The sequence below is a fragment of the Procambarus clarkii genome, chromosome 21 (genome assembly GCF_040958095.1).
Source record: "Procambarus clarkii isolate CNS0578487 chromosome 21, FALCON_Pclarkii_2.0, whole genome shotgun sequence".
NCBI lineage: Eukaryota > Metazoa > Arthropoda > Malacostraca > Decapoda > Cambaridae > Procambarus > Procambarus clarkii.
The window spans coordinates 37,329,034-37,352,019 of NC_091170.1; the positions used below are offsets into that span (position 1 = coordinate 37,329,034).

The 22,986-nt window shown below is 39.1% G+C and overlaps 1 protein-coding gene across 4 annotated transcripts in view; it reads left to right on the top strand.

Annotated features, from left to right (window-relative positions):
* Nucleotides 1-21,303, top strand: part of LOC123760615 (tuberin) — a 65,171-nt gene extending 43,868 nt beyond the window's left edge. The window contains exons 17-23 of one of the 4 annotated variants that reach the window (XM_045746341.2): nt 564-760; nt 4,734-4,805; nt 11,452-11,600; nt 13,522-13,673; nt 14,377-14,559; nt 20,362-20,407; nt 21,213-21,303. In XM_045746341.2, the coding sequence (XP_045602297.2) occupies nt 564-760; nt 4,734-4,805; nt 11,452-11,600; nt 13,522-13,673; nt 14,377-14,489 (683 nt within the window). In that variant the 3' untranslated portion in view covers nt 14,490-14,559; nt 20,362-20,407; nt 21,213-21,303. Of the gene's footprint in view, nt 1-563; nt 761-4,733; nt 4,806-5,215; nt 5,360-11,451; nt 11,601-13,521; nt 13,674-14,376; nt 14,560-20,361; nt 20,408-21,182 lie in introns of those variants that run through there. The other 3 variants (XM_045746340.2, XM_045746339.2, XM_069328348.1) reach the window with 3 other exon arrangements.
* Nucleotides 21,304-22,986: the final 1,683 nt, after the last annotated feature.

A 22,986-nucleotide genomic window follows, 5' to 3' on the forward strand; every position in this document is an offset into this window, starting at 1 on the left:
ATATATTAAACATAAGTAGATAATTTTTTAGTGAATTAAAAAATGGAAAATAATGTAGAAAGCTCATTATGACAGTTGGCTTTGTATTTATTACATGTTTTTTGCAATCGACTTTTTACAAAACAGTTTATATTTCTAGTTATTTATTTTTCTGGGGGGAGCCCCTACGGCTCCTTGGAGTTATCCAGGCTGATACAGATATCCCTAACTTTGACATCAGGCGATGTGGGTGGAGTTCTAGGCCTACGAGGGACCACATACCAGAACCTGGCCCCCTTCAGAGAGGCACGGGGAGCAATGGCCCATAGAATGCACATATGATTTTGGAGCATTCTATATCTGCCATCGACCAGAACAGGCACCCAGAAAGGTACTCCCTGTGCTTCTCTGAGGGGAGCCAGGTTCTGGCTTGTGGTCCCCAGTAGGCCTAGAACTCCACCCACATTGACTAAAGCCAAAGTTAGGGATATCCGTATCAGCCTGGATAGCTCCGGGGAACCTCCGGGACTCGCCCAGAAAATGGAATTTCATTACATTCAACAGTTTTATGTTTTTTTTTCCAGCTCTTCTCCATTTTCCCAATGTATATTCAAACTTTGTGGCAAATCAATACAAGTTAATCTTTGCAATTGCCATACATTACACAAATCCTACCAAGTTCAACCACTACATTGTATCCTTGGCCTACCATGTCATCGCCATGTGGTTTCTCAAATGTAGATTGCCATATAGGATAAGTTCTGTAACATTTATAACTCAGGTAATGTGATCAAAAGGTTTTTGTTTTATATTTATATATATAATCTTTTCTGGGCTGGCCCCTCAGTCAGCCTGTCCTCCTAAGGTTCCCAACATAAAGAAAATTATCAGTTTATAGTGTCCTCTCAACTTATCAGGGGACCCAAAACAGAAAACGAGGCTATACAGTCACTTTCATGAGCCAGTTCGTTTCAATTACAACAGTTTTTGCCCTTGTGTAATGCATACGATCGAAATGCGATCTTCTTCGTAAGAGGACAGGTTGCCTCAGTAGCTTCCCAGTGCATTGGGCTTTGGTTGTGCAATTCCAGAGGCTTGATATAAACTATTAGGCTTCTGGAATTGCACATCCCTATGAAACGCACCAGAATTTGGTGTGATTCTTTTGTTGATTCTCAAGTTGACGATCATAGTTTCAAGATGAAGAGTTCGCTTTCCACCAATGCCAGCTCCAGCTTGATTGATAACTTCGTCTTGGACCAGTAATCCTAACTCTATTCTCAATGTGCTACAATTTATTTTGACCCATAAATAAATCTTAGTGAATGATCAATTTGGATGAAAAATTGTGTACAGAAGTGAAAATAAACCTAATATCTCCATTTTACCAGGGTTTGTGAACTGGAAAAAATTCCACCTGTGGTGGACTCACCCCTATGTCATCACCAAAGATCAGTCACCAACACGCCTGCCTTGACCTTGAATGTTAAGAAGATTTTTATACAATGTATATACAATGTATCGCAAGCTTTCTCAGGCGTTGTTTCACCTCCAGCCTGCTCATGCGCCGCCTGAGCCATCCTGGTTGTTGCACCAAGTGCTTTCTTTTCTCTCTCCTCCTCTGTTTGTCATGGCCCCCTCAGTTCAGGACTGTTTTTCTATGGCTCTTCTTGTTGGCATTGGCCTCTGGGGGTTGGATCAGAGAGCTTCATGCTCTACTCAGTCGCAGGGGTTTCTGCTCTTTCGGTCCTGGTGGTCATTTCTTCGTTTGCAGCCATCTCCTTTTCTGGCAAAGAGTGAGTTTGCTGCTTTCCGAAGGGATCCTTGGGTTGTTGATGCTTGGTTGGTTCGACCGGAGGTACATCATGTTTTGTCAGTTTGTGGCTCTTCGCTATTATAATATAATGGGTTTGCAGTAAACAGAGAAAGAAAACCCGGACCTGACTGTGAACGTCAAGAAAAGAAAGGAGGGAATTAGATTATCATTCAACTTTGAAATAGATGGAAGGAACCAGGTTATAAAAGAGAGAAAAGGCTGGAAAAGACTAAAGGTCATGAGGCCATAACGCAAAGATAACAAATAATGATTAAGGCAGCGTCTGGGATGCTCTCGGACGCAAGTTCGAATCCTCGTCACGGCCCTTGTGGATTTGTTCAGATATCAACATAGCGAAGCCAGAGAGAGGGACGAGTGTCAACAGAAGGAAGAACAGTTTCATAGTATTCCTATGTAGAGATTGGCAAGAGGGAGAGAGTGGGAAGTGGGAGAGGAAGAAGGGTTCCCACTCTCCCCTGTTCTTGCCAATCTTTACATGGAATGCTTCGAAACTGTTAGTTGTTCCTTCTATTGATACTCGTCCCTCTCTCTGGCTTTGCTATGTTGATGACATTTTTGATTTACGGCCTCATGACCTTAGTCTTTTCCAGCCATTCCTTTCCTCTCTTTACAATCTGGTTCCTTCCATACATTTCAAAGTTGAATGGGAATCTAATTACAGTACCTCCCTTTTTCTTGACGTTCACATTCACAGCTCTGTCTGGGTTCTCTCTACAGCAAACCCATGCATAGTGGCATGTACATTCACCACTTTTTCCTACCATCCTCATGTTAAGAAGTGTCCTCGTGTGTCTTCCTCCGTGCTCTACGCATCAGTGACCCTCGGTTTCTTGATTCTGAAATTTTTGTCCACAAATCTTTCTCTCGCCTTGGTTACCTTTTACATTTTATCAACTGTGCCTATTCTCAAGCTAAACAAAATTTTTTCATCCTAAATCTACTTCCAACACCAGTAGCACTGTGCTCTGCCTTCCCTTCATATCTGAATTCAAAACTCTAATACCTTTCGTCCTCTTGACATAAAGCTCGCCTTTCGACAAACACTCTTCGTAGCAATCTAGTTCACACTGCTGGTGTCTACTCTATTACCTGTTCATCTTGTCCTCTCCAATACTTTGGTGAAACTGGCCGTACACTTAATGACATGCACAAGGAACACAAGAAATGTTAAGTCTGCAGACACAAACCATACTCTGTCATGGTAGGGATTCTAATCATCCTACTGATTTGTCTTCCTCTAAAATAATCATTCCTGCCTCTACTCTACAGATGCCCTCTTGTCAAATCGGCTCCGATATACAATATGCCCAACATGAACCAGAATCCTGGCTTTGTTGCTCTTGACTCTTCCCTTTCACAGTATATACTTGAATGTTCTGAACTTTCTAACAAATGTGACCTAACATAAGCCTACCCTTCCTTTATCTTTTTCTCTTGTTCCCTTTCTTATTCCTATTATTACCCCCCTTTATTACACCTTACCTTTTGTATCTTTTTCTTCCTCTAAGATTTCCTTCTCACCTCTTGTCTATTAATTACCCTTGCCACCTTTGTCTCATCACAATCGACTTGATAATGTTCCAGGACGGGCTGAAATGTTGCTGTTTCTTCACTTTCTAGTGTGTGGTTTAGTCAACACAATCTTCATGGTTTGTCTTGGTTCAGTCGAGGTCCGTCATGTGTATGTCTTGGCCATATTTATAGTTGCATCTCGTGCCTAATACTGCCTGGTTATCACTCCCCACTGGCAGAGCCTTTTTCAATTGGCATTGACTCTTCCTTGGTGCCATTTCACTATTCTTATGCATTTGTTCACCTCTGGCCAGTTTTTCTCCTAAACCATTCAGGTCTTTTGACCGTGTTTTGGTATCTTTTCTTGCCTCATTAGGTTTCCCGTTTGGCTCGTAATATCATTCTCAAATTTGTGTTTTTGTTGGCACTAATGTCTTGTTGTAGGATTGGAGAGCTTCAAACTCTTCTCTGGAGGTGGGGGATTTTATTCCTTTGGTCCTTGTGGCTGGTTTGTTTGCAGGCTCCTTCTCTTTTGGCAAAGAATAAGTTGGCTAGCTTTCAGTGGGGTCAGTTGGTGATTGATGCTTGGTTGGTCTGACTGGGGATACATCACTTGCTTTGTCCACCTTTTCACCGCTTCCTAAAGGTCACCAGTTATCTTGGTACATGCACTTTTTGGTTGACCTTTTTTTCTTGATTCCCTGATCCAAGGCCTGAATTTTTCAGGTTGACCACAGTTATAAAATACAGCCAGTAGGTGATCTATCCTTAGGCCCTGTGATGTTACAAAGTATGTTGCATGGGCAGTCTTCTCCAATATGTCCTGAGCTGATATATGGACTCTGATTTTGCAATTCCAAAAGGGTATCATCCACCCTGTCTCTGGCCACCAGTACCCCCCACTAGTCAGCTGCCACTGGCATTGAACAGAAAAGCGCTTCCCAATACAATGTACTGTAGTGTACACATCACTATCTCCGGCCACAATACTACTATCAGAATTCTGGTCATTAAATCCTGAATATAAATAATTTTTCATATGCTCATTTTCTAATGGAAGGTGAGGTTGTTTGTGTTGAATAACCAGATATGTACTGCCTGTTTTAAACTTTTAGATTTGTAAATGTGTTAAATGATTTACCAATTAAAGGTATATGAGCAAAGCTTCATGAATTTTCTCAGCATTAAGAAAAAGCTAATAAACTCTTTAAAATTCATAAACCTTCTCGGCTTATTCCAATTAGACCAAACAAAGGACCTTTCGATAGTATTTTATAGAAATGTGCTCTAATGAAGCAAGTAAAAAAGTTATTCATTTCATTCTCATTTATGAAAATAAATATAAATCTTAGTTTAGCCAAAATTTAATATTGTACAAGTTTTCTTAAATTTGTTTTATTTACAGCACTTAAATGCAATTCTGAAGAATATGGCAACTATTGAAGTGAAGACTTCCAAGGATTCAAAGCCAACAAAGGTAGGCAATTACAGGCATTTTGGCTTTGAATTCATTTTAACATTTGAGGAAACTAAGGCTCTAATTCATTATAGGTTGTATGGTACAGTGGCCTGCATTCTAGACTCTTAATCAATGATTCCAAATTTGGTCACCAGGAGTTACAGAAATGGGGAAGTTCTCTTCTTGCCTGATGCCATTATTACCAAGCAGTAAATAGGTACCTGGCAATTGTTATGGGTTGCATCCAGAGAAGGTCGGTAGTTGACCTGGGTGACCTCGGTAAACTCAAGTACAGTATAGGCTTCCTGTCTCTGACAACAGGAATTATAATGGCTGACTGTTAATTATATAAAGTTATGAAATGTCTAATGAATATTGGTGTTGGCACTTTCAACTGTAATAGATGTAGTTTAATTACCTGAGTGTAGTTACAGGATGAGAGCTATGCTTGTGGTATCCTGTCTTCCCAGTACTGTCATGTAATGCTATGAAACTACCGACAGTTTTGGTCTTCCACCACCACCTCACTTGTTCCAACCATCTACCATTGCAAAATAAAACTTTTTAATATGTTTTGGCACCTTTGTTTCCTCAGCTTGAATTTGTCCTTGTTCTTGAAGTTGCCAATTTCAGGACTTCCTCTATCAATTTGTAGATAACTGTTATTATTTTGTAAGTGGTGGTGATATTGCTTCTTTTTTTCTTTTATAGCTTTGGCATGTTTAGTGCCTCTAGTCTCTCCTTATAACTCTTTGTTTTTAAGTTCTAGATGCCATTTTGTAGCATGCATTTGCACTTTTAATTTATTGATGTGATTCTTGAGATGTAAGCACCATACAACCTCTGCATATTCCAATTTTGGTATGTCATGAACAATTTCTTTAGTATTTCACCATCAATGTAGTTAAACCGAGTCTGAAGTTGGAAAGCGATGAATACGCTCCTCACACAATGTTCTTTGTGTTCATCTGGTGAGTTTGCTATCCAAAATCCTAATAGGATTAGAAGGCCTACACTCAAAGGAAATTGTCAGTGATTTTAGAAAGATACGAAAATATGAGAGATAAGAACTGACTCTTAAGGGTGATGTTTCATGGAGAGAAACATATGACAGAAGGTGCTTAGAAATGCAAGGAAATTGCATTGTGAATGAGGATGGCAAGCTTTGGTCAATGTGAGAACTCTCCAAGGAAGATGGAGAAAAGCTGAAAATGAACCTCACTGCAGCAAAACATCTAAATGGGGATAGAAATTGCCAAATTCTTTTTTCTACAAAGTGTTGGAGACTGGAAGGTTAGTGAAATGGTACATAAAAACAAAGCAACAAAATCACTAGAGGAAGGGGGAAGTAAAGAACAAAGGGAAGGGGAACATGTTCCTGAAAATAGTATATACCAAAATAGATGAAGTGAGGTAAAAAAATATTGGAGCTGAAAGGTATAATTCAGCTTAAGGTCCCAGATATTGTAGTATTAACAGATGAAACTTGAAGAAAATATTTTAAATGAGGTGGTACTAGTATTCCCAAGAGGTGACTGTGCTGGTGAAAGAACACCTGAAGGTAAGTGTTAATACTTGACAACCCTCGAAATTGACATGGCATTGCAGGTCTGGAATCGGGATGATAAACTGGTAATTGTAACTCCCAACAGCCCACCAGCAAGCAACACATAGATAAAGGAAGACCTGGATGACAAACAAGAGGGCCTCATAATAGTCCGAACCCGAAACGCTTTGCGTATTAGTGGCTTTAGGCATTGTATGTACTAGCTCTACCTATAAGTCTACCAATCCTTGTAAAAATTTATTGTATGTATGTACCTTACCTAAATAAAATTGTATTGTATTGTATTGTATTGTATAGTCATGAGAGATTTTAAAAAATGCAGATAAAGATGAGTCATTATGAAATTGAAATAAGTTTAATGAGGTAAAATACACACAAAGGGATGAGGTAGCTCAAGCTATTCTCACCCCGTTCAGTACATCGTGTTAATACATAGTCATCATTGTTGGTACTGGTGAACTTCAATTTCAGAGCAATAGACTGTGAGTCCTACGAAGAAGAATGGAGGACATTTGGACAGGCAGATTTATAAACCTCATTCTGAACACAGGAATGTGTCAATACGTCAAGTAGGCCACAAAAATGAGGGAAGGGGATGTTTCGTCAGTACTGGATCTAATATTCACCAGGAAAGGAGAAGATATTTGACATCCAGTAACTTTCTTCCCTAGGAAAGTGTGATCATGTCCTGTTGGACATTAAATATGCTTTGAGATACTAAAGAAAATGGGGACATTGAACAGTTGTTAAACTTAATTTCAAGAGAGGACACTATAGGGACCTTAGAAAATTGTTTGAGTATAATTGGACAGACTAGTTCCTAGGCAAGGAAGTAAATAAGATCTATGCCAAAATTTTGTTAAATATTCAATGAAGGGACACAAACATTCATACCCAAAGAGATGCAGACCTAGGAAACAGGATTGGTTCAACATATTGTGAGAGGGGTCAGAGACCAAAAGACACACAAATGAAATCAATATAGGAAGAGGCCTAACCCTCAAATATACCAGCGATACAAAGATGTGAAAAACTACTACACGGCAGAGAGGAGAGCGGCAGAAATAGATTTTGAAAAAGGGATAGTGGACAAATTTAAAATAAAACCTGGCCTTTTCTATAAATTCATAAACAATAAATTGCAGGTAAAGGATACTATTCAGAGGTTGAAAATGGAAAACAGATTCACGGAAAAGGGAATGTGTGAAACATTAAACGAAAAGTTCCAGTGTGTGTTTGTACAAAATGGAATCTTCAGGGAACCAGACACGATAAGACTTCCAGAGAACAACGTAGTGCACAGAGGTGTTTAGAGACAGTGGAGAAACTGCTCAAGGAGCTCAGTAAGAACAAAGCAGTTGGCCCAGATGGAGTTTCACCTTGGGTTCTGAGAGAATGTGCACCTGAGCTCAGCATTCCACTTACACTGAATTTTCAGGCATCTGTGTACAGGAGTCATAGCAGATGTGTGGAAAAAGGCTAACATAGTTCCCATCTACAAAAGTGGCAGCAGGGAAGACTCGCTCAATTAAAGTCTTGTATCGCTGACAAGTGTAATAGTAAAGATATTGGAAAAAATAATTACAACTAAATGGGTAGAACACCTGGAGAAAAATGGTTTATCAGTCAGTATGATTTTCGATCTGGAAGAGCCTGTGTGACGAATTTACTCGGTTTCTGTGATAGAGCCAGAGATTTTACAGGAGACAGTTGGATTGACTTTATCTATCTGGACCTAAAAAAAAAAAAAAAAAAAAACTTGACAGTTTCACAGAGCTTGTTCTGGAAACTGGAACATATTGGAGGGGTGATGGGTAAACTTCTAACATGGATGAAAAATTTTCTAACCAATAGAAAAATTAGGGCAGTAATCACAGGAAATGTATTGGACTGGAGGAATGTCACAAATGGAGTACCACAGGGTTCAGTTCTTGCACTGGTAATGTTCATTGTCTACATAAATGATCTACCAGATGGGATACAGAATTATATGGACATGTTTGCTAAGATAATAGGGAAGACATAACTTTGAAGTGTCATGCCCTTCAAGATGACCTGGACAAAATAATTACAACTAAAAATTTGGATAATTACAAATAAAAATTATATGGAGCACTACTTTGCAAATGAAATTCAATGCAAATAAATGCCATGTTATGGAATGTGGAATAGAAGAACCTAAACCCACATAACCTATAAATTGTGAAATGTTGACCAAACCACTCTTAAATTTTTAGTGTGGTCTGGTAAACATTTTTCAGGCACGTTATTGTGACTTCATCTTCATATGTCAAATCTTGAAAGAATTCTGATAGAGATCTAGGTGTGGTTCTGGATAGTTTTCTATCGCCTGAGGATCGCATAATGTTGTGCTATGGGCCTATGCTGCATAATGTTGTGCTATGGGCCTATGCTGCATAATGTTGTGCTATGGGCCTATGCTACTTTCTAACTTCAGAAATGCTTTTAAATGCATAGATGGCAAAATACTAAAGAAATTGTTCACAACTTATGTTAGACCAAAGCTGGAATATGCAGTGGTTGTATGGTTCCCATATCTTAAGAAGCGCATAAACTGGAGAATGTGCAAAGATATGCCACTAAGTGGCTCCCAGAACTGAAGGACAAGAGCCGAGAGGAAAGGTTAGAGGCACTAAATATTCCAAAACTAGAAGATAGAAGAAAAGAGGAGATATGATCACTACGTACAAAACAGTGACAGGAATTGATAAAATTGATAGGGAAGATTTTGTGAGACCTGGAATTTAAAGACCAAGAGGTCATAGATTTAACTAGCTAAACATAGATGCCAAAGAAATATAAGAAATTTCACTTTCAGCAAACAGTGGTAGACAGTTTGAACTAGTTAGCTTGAGTAGATAGTGGAGGCCAAAACCGTCGGTAATTTCAGTGTTATACGACAGAATACTGGGAGGACAAGACACCATGAGCGTAGCTCTCGTCCTGTAATTACACTTAAGTAATTACACGTATGTAATTACTTGTATACTATAAAGATATCTTTGTATTTGCCTTTAAGCACAATGTGTTGGTATTTGAATGCACTATACTGTATTGAATGTTGTTACAGTGAATAAGAAGGCATTTTCATATTTTTCAAGTCATTGTGTCAGGAGACAGGCAGCCTGTGTGATATATATACGTGTGTGTGTGTGTGTGTAATTACCTAAGTAATTACCTAAGTGTAGTTACAGGATGAGAGCTACGCTCGTGGTGTCCCGTCTTCCCAGCACTGTCATATAACGCTTTGAAACTACTGACGGTCTTGGCCTCCACCACCTTCTCACTTAACTTGTTCCAACCGTCTACCACTCACAACTATCTACTCACTACTACCACATACAACTGTGTGTGTGTGTGTGTGTGTGTGTGTGTGTGTGTGTGTGTGTGTGTGTGTGTGTGTGTGTGTGTGTGTGTGTGTGTGTGTGTGTGTACTCCCCCTATTTGTACTTGCGGGGGTTGAGCTCTGGCTCTTTGGTCCTGCCTCTCAACCGTCAATCAACTGGTGTACAGATTCCTGAGCCTACCGAGTTCTATCATACCTACGTTTGAAACTGTGTATGGAGTCGGCCTCCCACATCACTGCCTAATGCATTCCACCTGTTTACTACCGACACTGAAGTTCTTTCTAACGTCCTTGTGGCTCATTTGGGTACTGTTTCCACCTGGTCCCCCCTTTGTTCGCGTACACCCGTAGTAAACAGTTTATCATTATCTACCCCTGTCAATTCCCCTGAGAATTTTAAAGGTAGTGATCATGTCTTCCCTTACTCTTGTCTTCCAGTTTTGTGAGGCGCATTTCCCGCAGCCTTTCCTCGTAACTCATGCCTCCTAGTTCTGGGACTAGCCTAGTGGCATACCTTGAACTTTTGAACTTTTTCCAGCTTCATCTTGTGCTTGACTAGGTACGGGCTCCATGCTGGGGGCCGCATACTCCAGGACTGGTCTTGTATATGTGGTATACAAGGTTCTAAATGGTTCCTTACACAGGTCCTGAAAACTGTTCTGATGTTAGCCAGCCTCGCCTATCGCTGCAGATGTAATTCTTTTTATGTGGGCTTCAGGAGACAGGTTTGGTGTAATATCAACTCCTAGATCTCTCTGTCCGTGTCATTAAGTACTTCATATCCTATTCTGTATACTGTGTCTGGCCGCCTGTTTCCATTGCCTACTTTCATTACTTTCCATTTATTCGGGTTGAACTTTAGCAGCCATTTGTTGGACCATTCATTCAGTTTAGGTCATTTTGTAGCCTCCTCCTATCATCTTCTATTTTAATCTTCCTCATAATTTTTGCATGATCAGCACACAGTGATAGGAATGATTCTGTACCCTCTGGGAGATCATTTACATATATTAAACGGTATAGGTTCTAGGACAGACCCCTGCGGGACTCCACTAGTGACGTCTTGCCAATCTGAGACCTCACCCTTCAGTGACTTGGTTTTCTGTTGCTTAGATACTCCCTTATCCAGTGGAGTACCTTCCCTTTCACTCCTGCCTGCATCTTCAGCTTTTTCACTAGCCTCTTGTGTGGTACTGTCAAAGGCTTTCTGGCAATCCAAAAATATGCAGTATGCCCACCTCTCTTTCTTGCCTGATTTTTGTTGCCTGGTCGTAGAATTCATTTAATCCTGTGAGGCAGGACTTGCCATCCTTGAACCTATGTTGATGCTGTGCTACAAAGTTCTTCTGCTCTGGATGTTCCACTAGCTTTTTTTGCACAATCTTCTCCATCAGCTTTGTGTGTGTACTTGTACTTGCCTACTTGTGCTTGAGGGTGTTGAGCTCTGGCTCTTTGGTCCTGCCTCTCAACTATCAATCAACTAATGAACAGGTTCCTGAGCCTACTAACCTACTACTAAAAATCGGAAATTCCCAATTGAGAGTCTAGAACAGACCCAACTTATGAAAACTAATTTTAATATCGCATATAATACATGTTATGTATTTTAAGAATTTTTATTAAACACTGTGAACATTTACAGTTGCATATTTTGCATGGTACAGTATTACAGAAATATTACTGTCCACTGATTAGTTATATAATGCATTCCTACTTTAATTTTTGGGCAGGTTAAAGGCAAGAAGAGTGCTCAGGGTAAGGTGCACACAAGTGAAGAAAATAAACACAAAAATATGGAGTTTTTCAGTGATCTAAGAGAGACGTGCCTTGACCTCATGTCCAGATATACATATGGATCGTGTCCATCATTTCAAAAAAGGCAAGATGATTTAAGTTTTTAACGTTGGAAATAGGTGTCTTGGTTAATTTATAGTATTTTATATTTAACCACCGCACTACGTGCCTGCTTTCGGCAAAAAATTTCATAGTTCAATTTTCAAGGTCATATTTTTGTTTTCATAAATATTCAGGTAAAGTTAATGTAAAAATGTTAGCAAACTCAACCATTTTCATTTCAAAACAGTGATGGAAACTTTAAAAAACATTTAAAATATAACCTAATTTAAAAAAACAACAACATAACTCTCAGAGCGCCTTTGGGTGCTCTGCGCAGTACAGTGGTTAAGCATAATTTTCAAGTACAATACTTTAAGGTCTCACTATGGTGGTATTGATGGGTACAGAAAGCCAGAGGATTGTCAATGTTCTTCCTTATTTTCATAATTTTTTCAAATGGGATTTTAAACTCCAGTATTATCTTGGCATTTACGGCTTTGGCAGGTAGTTCGATGGTTTTATAACCCTGTGGGTGTAAAAGCGTGTGTTGCCCTGCATGGTGACCTGTTGAGCTTGCAGCTGTTGCACATAGTATTCATTATACTTTTAATTTAAAAAAAAAAATGATGTGGCCCAATAAATCCTCCCCGGCCTAGCATACGAACCCATGACAAAGCGCTCGCAGAACACCAGGCGAGTGTCTTGCCACTACACCACGGAGACTGGCAAAGAAAATTTGAGATAAAGGTCACACAATCATATTACAAGGGGTAATGAAAGTGAAATTAATTGCACAACTAATATTTCTTACTCTCTTAAACTGGTTTGTGTAGTTGGGTTGGGATACATTTAACTTTTAATTACATTTGGAAGGTCATACCACAATTTGGAATGATTTTGATTTGCACGGCATTTGTGATTTGGTTGTCTCGCTCTAGGAATATCAGGATTTCTCATGTGGTGTCAAAGAGTTCTATTACAGCCCTATATGAAGTGCCTTAAGGTTAGGATGGCACTGTTGTTGTTTTATAGATAGTACAGTATGTGCAGCAACTTGATGTTTAACATGTTTCAAGATTTCAGTAAGAGCAGAGTGGGACTGGAGTTTATTATTGTTCTCATTGCTGATTTTTGTAATTAGGAGTCGGAAGTAATTAAACCTTGCAGGGTGCAAATCATGTATTTATGTAATTTTGGTCTACCTGCCTCGGTAGACCAAAGATACCTGCCTGGTAGACTGGTAGATACAAAGCTGCTATTAGAACAATATCTAACTCTGGTCCCAGACATCACTCGGTACCCCTACTCAAATCTCTAAATATGTTAGATATTAAGTCACTGCACATCCTCTCATGGTACTCTATATATTTAAAACTCTGAACTGTAATGTCAATCATGACCTTAAAAGCTTCTTAGAAGGTTGTAACAGAACCCATGGGCACCACACCAGAAACAAATACCTATTTGATATTCCAAAAGTACGACTTAATCAAACTAGAAATGCTCTACAAATCAAAGGACCCAGAATGTGGAATGACCTTCCCAATCATGTCAAAGGCTGTACCTCTCTCAAGCAGTTTAAGATAAAAACTAAAAACTTCCTAATAAATTCCATGTAACCTACCTTACCCCTAAATGTCAACCCATGTCTTACTATTTTAAACAATGCTGTTTGTTGACAAACTTGTATAATTGCTATTTTCTGCCATGTCCCCTCCCCCCTCTTTTTTATTATTATTATTATTATTATTATTATTATTATTATTAAAATATTTTCAAGAATCATGCACTTAATTTTCATCTCTGAAGTGTTGGGTTTAAAGTTAAACATATCCACGATTTCCTTACTATGGCCTGCTTACAGGTGGAACTAGGTTTTCTTTGCTATTTATGACTTTCTTTGGTTTTGTTAAAATTACTATAGTACGAAGATTTAACAAAAATATCTTTGACTTAAATTTCAGAATGAGTACAGCTGACATGTGGATTTCAGGTCAAAGTCGGTCATGGTTAATGGGTACCAAGATAATAACCATTAAAACATCTGGATGTGAACAAATTGCAGTTCAGAATGGACTCTGCATTAAATGTCTTCAAATATGCTGTGCACAAAATTGTAAGTAATATGTCACACTTTAAATGGTTAAATGAAATTGTGTAAAATTGCCTTAGTGTAGTTAAAATATGAGATACACTCGTGGTGTCCCATCTTTCTAGTGCCATCATATGATGCCTTGAAACTAATGGCAGATTTGACATACATCACTGCCTCACTTGTTCCAATCTTCTTCCATTCTGCAAAAGGGAACTCTCAAATATTTTCTGGGGGGAAGTCCCGAAGGCTCCCTGCCTCCGGGGCTCAACCCAGAAAATGGCATTTCATTACATTCAATGCTGGTTTTCTTGGCAGCTTTTTTCCCTAGTTTTAGTCTCTGCCCTCTGTTCTTGAAGTTGCAATTTTCAAGAATTCTTTTAATTTTTTATTATTATTTATATAACCATTTACTTATAACTTAAACTGATAAAACCATCTAATTTCAAAAGTCAATGCTTTGGTTGATTATATCAGGAGTTTGAAATTACAGAATAAATTGCTGAAATTTTTATTTTCAATAGTGCTAGCTTATGCAAATCGGGCAAGGGACTTATTAAATCACTCAATCATGGAATAATTACCTGTTCTCTTAAAATTGTCAGTTTCTCGCCCATCAGCTGTGTACTCGGGCTCAAAATCATTGGCTCGAGCAGTATTGTCAATACCCAAACTCTCATTTTGAGCCAACATTACACCATGAAGTGTCTATTTCAATGCTATTCAGTTCCAGAGTCATCTAGAAGCTGCAAATCAACATCAGATAAATTGGCATCAGAGTCAAGTTGCCTGGAGTCTGTATCATCACCAGGATCCTCAGGCTTGTCAGTCACCAATTAGTCCAATTTCGGATCTACCACATAGCAGTTTGGCCTCGGATTCATTTCCTACTTCACCTCTCAATCGAGGAGTAAGTTTCCTTTGTTTAAACAAATACAATTATATATCTACTAGCTGTACCCAGCCATGCGTTGCTGTGGCTTGGCCACAGTAACCTCTTTCAAACCCGTCCTCCCCACAAATCTTTCCTGCCCCCCCCCCCCTGTCCTCCCTACCATTCTCCCCTGTCCTCCCCACCATTCTCCCCTGTCCTCCCCACCATTCTCCCCTGTCCTCCTCACCATTCTCCCCTGTCCTCCCCACCATTCTTCCCCATCCTCCCTTCCCCCCCCCCCCATCGTCCCCACCATTCTCCCTTGTCCCCATTACCATTCTCCCTTTCCCCACCCACTATTCTCTCCCATCCCCCAGCACCCACCATTCTCCCTCCCCCCCCCCCCCTCCACACTTTTTTTTCTAAAAGCATGTTTTTTACCTGTCACAGGTGTGGCATGTATATAGTAGATATTTAAAAACATGCATGTATTCAAATGCATTGTTGTCAAAATTTCAAAGCAATCGGTGAAGAACTTTCAGTGATTAGCAATTTTGAACAAACGAACGTTTACATTTTTACTTATATAGATAATATATAATAATGAAAGTCCTTCAATAAAGAGAGTCCTTGCAGGATCGAGCATTGACTCTTGGATCCCACCTTTCTAGTTGCAGTTATTTATAGCAATGACTCCTGTCCTATTTCCCTATCATACCTAGTTTTAAAATTGTGAATAGTTTGCTTCTACAACCTGCTCCTTAAGTTCGTTCTTTTTTCCACTACTTCTCATGCTAAAAGAACTTCCTAATATCTGTAACTTGTCCGAGTTTCCAGCTTCCACCCATGTCCCCTTGTTCTGTTAGTATTCATGGTGAACAGTGTCTATTTCCACACATGTCAATCACCCTAAGATTTTTGTTTTTATCACATCCCCCCCTCTCCCTTCTATGTTCTAGTGTCATCAGATTCAGTTCCTTTGGTTGCTCTTTATGCCCCATCACTTGTAACTCTGGGACGAGCCTCGTCGCAAACTTCTGAACCTCTTCCAGTTTCCTTGTTTCTTCAGGTGGAGAGACTATAATGGAGCAGCTCTCATGTAGGCACTGTAAAGTGCCCTAAATGCCTCCTTCCTTAGGTTTCTGAATGATGATCTCTAACTTTTGCCAGCATAGAGTACAGTACGCAGATGTAGTTATCCTATTTATATGTGCCTCAGGAATTAGATTAGGTATTACGTCCACTCCCAGGTCTCATTCTCAAATTGTCACAGGTAGGTAGTTTCCCTTCATTGTGTACTGTGACCTTGGTCTCCTGTCACCTAATCCCATTTCCATAACTTTACATTTGCTAGTGTTGAACTTAAGTAGCCATTTCTCTGATCATCTCTGCAACCTGTTCAAGTCCTCTGAGGATCCTGCAATTCTCATGTCACAACTTGTCTCATTAATTTTGCATCATCCGTGAACATACAGGACTACTCCTGTAGACATGTCATTTTCGTATATTAGAAATAGACCTGGTCCCAGCAAGGATTCTTCAGGTATTCTACTTGTTACTGTTTGCCAGTCTGACTTCTTGCCCCTTATCGTTACTTTCTGGCTCCTTCCTGTTAGGTAGTTCCTTACCCATGCTAGAGCTTTCTTGCTTCCAGAACTGGAAAAAACTATGAAGAGTTTAAAGATGTAAAATATCAAAGCTAGAAGATAGAAGAAAGTGGTGATATGATCACTATATACAAATTGACAAAGAAGCATTCTTGTAACATGCATCTTCAAGAACAAGGTCATAGACTCTAGCAAAGGAAACAAAACTTCCAAAAAAAGGTTAGAGTATCACATTCAATACTTACAGCAGTCTTCACACTATAGTGGTTAGACATTCTATTATCCAAACAAATGTTTGAAGGAGATGAAAAGAATGAATTAAAGGATGTTCCAATAACATGTGACATAATCAGGAAAAGCATTGACACTTGACTCAAAAGCCCCTGGTATGGTTGGAATTTAATCCAAATTTGTAAAGAAATTTGCAGATGAAGACCTCTACAAGGTCATGGAGAGAATACTAAGGGAGATAATTATTCACCATCTCTGAACAATCTAGTAAAATAAATGCATGGGTTTCTTAAAAAAAAAAAAAAAAAAAAAAAAAAAAAAAAAACTGCATTCCAAAAATGTGAGCTGGTTTGTAAATGGTGACTGCTCTTCAGATAGAACTTCTAGTAGATGTTCTATACAGTGGTAGCTTAGTTTTCAAATTTAATCAGTTTCCAGAGATGGTTTGTAAACTGAAACTAATTTTCCTCATACAAAAGTGTAAATTGAATTAATCCATTGCACACTCCCAAAATTTTAATTTAAAAATAAATTTTATATACTACTACTACTACTAGTGCATACTGTAGTACAAAATATAAGCATAACTTAACTTTAATGAGGCCTCTTGTTGTATGGAATACGGTGAGGAGGACAGGTGTTAGTGGTTGGAAGGGGAGACCTCTTCCATTATAACATCAGGCACTGATGACATTTCTGGGGTACTCTGTTTTTCAGGCATAACACTAGGACCTGGTTGTGGCTCGCTGCTTGCTTGTCTTACCAAGAATGTCTAAAGCTGCTTGTTTTTCCCTACATTTTAACACTTGCCTGTAGCGAGACATTACATTGGCATTAAAAAGGTTAATGCAATGGGCTGCTACAGCTTTATCTGAGTTTTTCAGCAAAACTTTGCAGTTCTTCCCATACTGCACACATTCTTAATGAGGAAAGGACATCCTCTACTCAAAACTGTTTTCTTAGGATGAACTTTATCACCAACTTTCTTGGGACCCCATGGCGTGATATATAATTTTGTTCAGAAAGCAAAATCATTTAAATTCTTCACCAAGAATTCAAGTGCGATTGCCACTAGACGAGACACTGGTAAGCTGAAGTGCACCTTGCCCATTCCACCGTGAACCACATGCTACGTTGACTCGTATGTGTATCAACAAACTTGCCAAGCGAGGCTAAGCTTGTATACAGAGTCAAATTTTACGAAGAAATTGAGCTTGTAAACCGAAAAATTTGCAAAGAGGGGCATTCGTCAACCGAGGTTCCACTGACTTCGTTTAAGGTTTTGATAAGGTACCATGTGAAAGACTACCAAGGAAATTACAAGTGCATGGCATAAATGGTAGAATAATAGAATTGTTGAAACAAAGAAACCAAAGGGTTGTCCTAAATGGAAATTAATCTGACAAATGTGTTGAGTAGGGTACTGCAAGGAGTTCATTTTGGGGCCAACACCTTTTTGTCATGTGCATCAATAAGGACAGATAAGGATATTACAAACCACATCATCAAATTTGCAGATACTGTTCAAAGATTTATGGTAAAATAGGAAGTCAAAATGATATTGGTCTTGCAAAGATGTCTACATGAACTACACAAGTGGTTTGAGGACTGGTAAATGCTGTTTAAGGGGCCTTAACACCTAAAAATGTAATAGATGAAAACTGGTTTGAAATCAGTCTAACTTAGCCTAGTTGTATATGAAATTGGCTTCAACTGGTCCAAGTCTCGGCATCATAGCATAAATAGGAAGGGAGAGAAAAAAATGTCAAATTTTCCAAAATGGTAAAAAATTAACATCAAACAAAAGTATCAACTGAAATCATGTCTGACTCTAAGCTATCACAATAGCATATAATAAAGTATTTTAATAATTAGTTTTATCCCCAAAAAATTTAGTAAAAAAAAAAAAAAAAAAAAAAAAAAAAAAAAAAAATAATTGGGCAATTTGCATGAAACTTAGGCATATGTTCAGTAAGGTCTCTATCTGTAAGGGGGTGCCAATTTTGGAGGAAATTGGTTTTCAACCTCAGCCACAGGTGGCAGAATCTTTGACTTCATTTACTATCAAGTAACATAAGTGACTACATTTTCATTTTTTATTCAATTTACATGAAACTTACACCTTATATGTAGAGTTTGTGTCTACAATCTGACACTTTATTCCTAAGTTCATTTATTCATTTTGTAAATATTTATAAACATTAAATATTTGCATAAATTTTTGGGTAACTTTGACTATTTGTATTAGTAAAACTAAACTGTATTTTGGAAAATCATGCTTGGAAAAAATCCTTTATTATATGCTAATGTGATAGATGAGTGTCATAGAAATGATTTAATTTGAAAATTGTGGTTGTAGAGAATTATTGAAATGTGTAAAATTTGTTGAATTTTTTTCTTCTGCTTAGGCTGCGATATTGGAACTTGGAACAGTTGCAGCCCTTTTCATATACAACTAGTCAAAAAAAAAAAGATTGGTTGACATTGAACAACTGTTAATATCCGGTGTTAAAGCCCTTTAACATTAAAAAGTAAGATCTTGCATGTGTGGTACAACACTGCGGCAAATTGATGAAGAAAAGGACCTTAGTCAGAATCCACCATTCACTGAAGTTTGCACAAGTGGAAGCTGAAGGGGGGGATGGGAAAGGTAACCGAACCCTAGGAATAATCAAGCAAACCTTTAACTTCAAAGAAATGGTAGTTATTCAACTGTGTAAATCTCAGGTGCACCCCACTTGAATTATTGTAACAAAGCATGGAGGGATCATTTTCACACACACACACCTGCTTTGGAGAAAGTCTAACACCTGGTGACAAATCATTCCAGCTGAGTCTACTCATGCCAGAAAAGATTGAGGACCACAGGACTAATACTGTATACCAGACTAAGACAGTCCAGCATGTCTGGTCTGATCATGTAAAATATTGAAAGATTTGGAGTATACTGACCCAGACAATTTCTTTAAAAGGTCAGCTGTAACATTAACAAGGAGCAACAGTTTCAAGCTCAAAAAGCCACAATGTAGGACAAGACAGGAACTGCTTCTTCACCCATAGGGTTATAAACCCATGCAACCACCTACCCACCAAAGCCATAAATGCCAAAAGAAGTGCTGAATTTCAAACTCAAGCTCTATAAAACCACCAAGCAAAGTGGGACCTTTTGGAAAGCTACTGGCTTGCATTCCTCAAGACCACTAGATATGATGGCCCTTGTGTAAACTCGGGTAAACAAATGTTAGAAAAGTTGTAGTTTGCAAGCAGTGGTAGACAGTTGGAACAAGTGAGGTGGTGGTGGTGGTGGAGGGTGCCAAAACCTTCGGTAGATATAAAGCTTCATATAATAGTACTGGAAAGACTTAACACCATGAGCATCCAGTAACTATACTTGGGTAATTACACACCTGTACGTGTACTTACATTATAAAGATAAAAATTTATTAAGATGTGTATTCAAAGTAAGGGAAAACAAATCTACATTTGGGGTGGCCTAGTGAATGAACACTACCAATTTACATTGCAGCTAGGACAAAAGTTAGACATGCATTCCTCATTATGGCTCTAAGGTGAACTGCCATCTGGGTGATGCATTGATGTCTGCTGATTGCAATTAAATCCATTTAACATTTCATGACATTCAAACACTGGTTAATGTAATTCTTCAAATAGATTTTATGTGCATCAGGAATGCAGCATGCCACAGAGGACATCGTACTTTCCATAATTGTAAGAATTACAGATCATGATGGAAGCTTTAATGAAGTAATGATGAATGTCCTAATGAAATCATGGTGTCCTTTACATAATTGTGCAGCACATGAATGGTTTCTTGATTACGGCATTGCCTGAGCATTGATTCATATTCACTCATTCCAAGATGGTTACTATGGGCTTAAAAGCACAAGGTAGTTTTAATGCTGTATCTTCTAAAAAGTTACAAATTTACATCTTAAATTAAGGTAGTGTGTTGAGATTAACGTGTTTATTCTAATTTCAGGCTAAGAGCAAATCAAGTTCGATGTCACTGTTCTCGACCAGTGAAGGTAAGGTAGCTGCAAGTGAGGGAGATTGGGTGAGGGGAAGGGGTTGAAGAATATATGCAAAGGAGAGAGCCACCAGAAAAATATGCCAAACCAAAATAAGCAATGGCAAGATAAAATAGCAAGAAAACAAAAGGAGAGGAAGGGAAATTCTAAAAAATAGTAAAATCAAACGATAGAAAATAGGCAAACCAGTAGGCATCCTGTTCTTTTGGCTGACTATCTTGAGCTGCAGGCCACATGGCAAGGCCACCCTTAATCTTGGTACTATGAGGTTCCCATTTGGGCTCTTTAGTCCCAATTGTTAGGTAAATTAGAGGAAGTCTTTTGAACTTCTGCGAATATCCCTGTGACTTCCCTGTGAATATCCGAAAGACACGGGTGCCAGTGTTTCTAGTGTTCAGAGTTGGAGAAATATTAGTCGAGCAATTTCTGTATTTGTCCATGGGGAAAAGCCATCAACACGTAGAAAAAGCAGAATGGGTGGCCAAAAGTATGTAGAGTACACTTCCTCGTACTATTACATGTATCTTCCAATGTCATAATCCTTATCTAGAGGACACGGCTAATCCTAGTGATTCAACCAAATGACACAGTTTAGAACAGTACTTAAAAAAAAAAAAAAAAAAAAAAAAAAAATGTAACTAGACCTACCCCATTTAAACTAGCAGGTGTTTGTTGAATCATAATCATTTAAACTTGTTTAATTCTGTGGAAGTCTTCACAACCTCTATTGAATTTTTAGGATATTAATATTGTAATTTACTTCATTCTACAGGTAACTTATCCTTAATATCAGAACTTGCAGGAGATGGAGTGTCTCCCTCTAGTGACCATCAAGTGTTCAGCCAAAGTGAAACTGCTCAGAACTCTAGTAGCCTGCCCAAACCTACAAAGTGTGTGTGTTGGTGCCAAGGATGGGCTGAAATAACAATCAAACAACCAACTGGTCAGTAATAATAATTTTATATTACGTACACTTGTGCAGCGTCATATTGGCATTATTTATAGTTTTCAGATTTGAAACCAAAGTATGGTGTACTTAGCTTTGTAGTCTCAATTCCAGTAGTAGTAGTAGTAGGCATCCATCAGTCTCGGGAGACTAGTGGAGTTGCGCTTTGATTGTCGGTCGGTCTGGAGTGGTCTCTCCAGGAAGAAAAACTAGGGTAGATTGATATGTGGGAGAAGCTGTCACCCCATGCAACAGGTCCCCCCCCCCCCATCTCCACAGCACCAAAAGTCTCCAATGGAAAGGCAAACGCCAATACGATTGGTTCCACTGCCGTCACAGGAACTGTCAAAGTGAGGTTGAAGGTCACATCGAACTGCCCCTATCTTGAGGTTATCTTCTTGAGGTTATCTTGATGATTTCGGGGCTTTAGTGCCCCCGCGGCCCGGTCCTCGACCAGGCCTCCACCCCCAGGAAGCAGCCCGTGACAGCTGACTAACACCCAGGTACCTATTTTACTGCTAGGTAACAGGGGCATAGGGTGAAAGAAACTCTGCCCATTGTTTCTCGCCGGCGCCTGGGATCGAACCCAGGACCACAGGATCACAAGTCCCGCGTGCTGTCCGCTCGGCCGGCCGGCTCCCCTAGGGACTCCAGCTCCAGAGATTAACTCGAAGTTGGTAAAAGGCACAGTGACTCCAAACCTGGACACCGCTGTGGTCAGGGCTGGAGAAGAACCACCCCAGCAACAGCAAGAATGACCCCAACCTCTTGAAGCAGAGCCTGGGATGCACGAGCCCCCTGGAGGTGGCCATCAGAGTCGTGCACCTACCGGCTCCAGACAGAGATCGTCACAGCCCCCTTTCACCTGAGGCCGGCTTCCTTCAAGACCAAGCAGAAGGAAGAGTAATAATTATTAATTACAATAATTATTATAACAGGGGCATGAGGGGTGAAAGAAACCCTGCCCATTTGTTTCCACCTTCCCTGGGGATCGAACCCGGAACCTTAGGCCTACAAATCTTGAGTGCTGTCCACTCGACTGTCAGGCCCCTTTGACACTCATTATATCACTCATTACTAATTATTTAAGTCTCTTAAATGTAGCATATCAAACTTTCCTTCTCTAAATAATTTTGCTTCGTGTATATTTTATTTATTCATATTTCATTCCTCACAACCTTTGGAACCTGCCTTTACGTTTTGGGGCCTGGGCACATACAGGCTTCTGATAAGAGTATTTAAACCTTGAGTGAGAAAATTTGAGATGGGTCCCCCAGTTCATTTTCTACACCCTTATAATAGTGTAGAAAATGGACTGGGGGATCCATCTCAAATCTTCACTAAAGGAAGATTCCAAAAGTTGAGGAATGAGATATGAATAAATAAAATAAAACCTTCCCTAGTTTAGATTCTGGATTCAGAGGGCAAGTTGGGTAAAACTTGAATGGAAAAAAAACAAAAAAACTTCAGTTACAGTAATTGAAGGCTCATCAATTTACGACTTTGGTCTTGTACTGCTGCTTATTACTTTCATAGGATTTTGAAAGTCGGTCTAGTCATTGAAGATAGGTTCATATATTTATTGGTTAATGCATTCTCTTGTTCTGTAGGTCCATAAAATTCATAATTT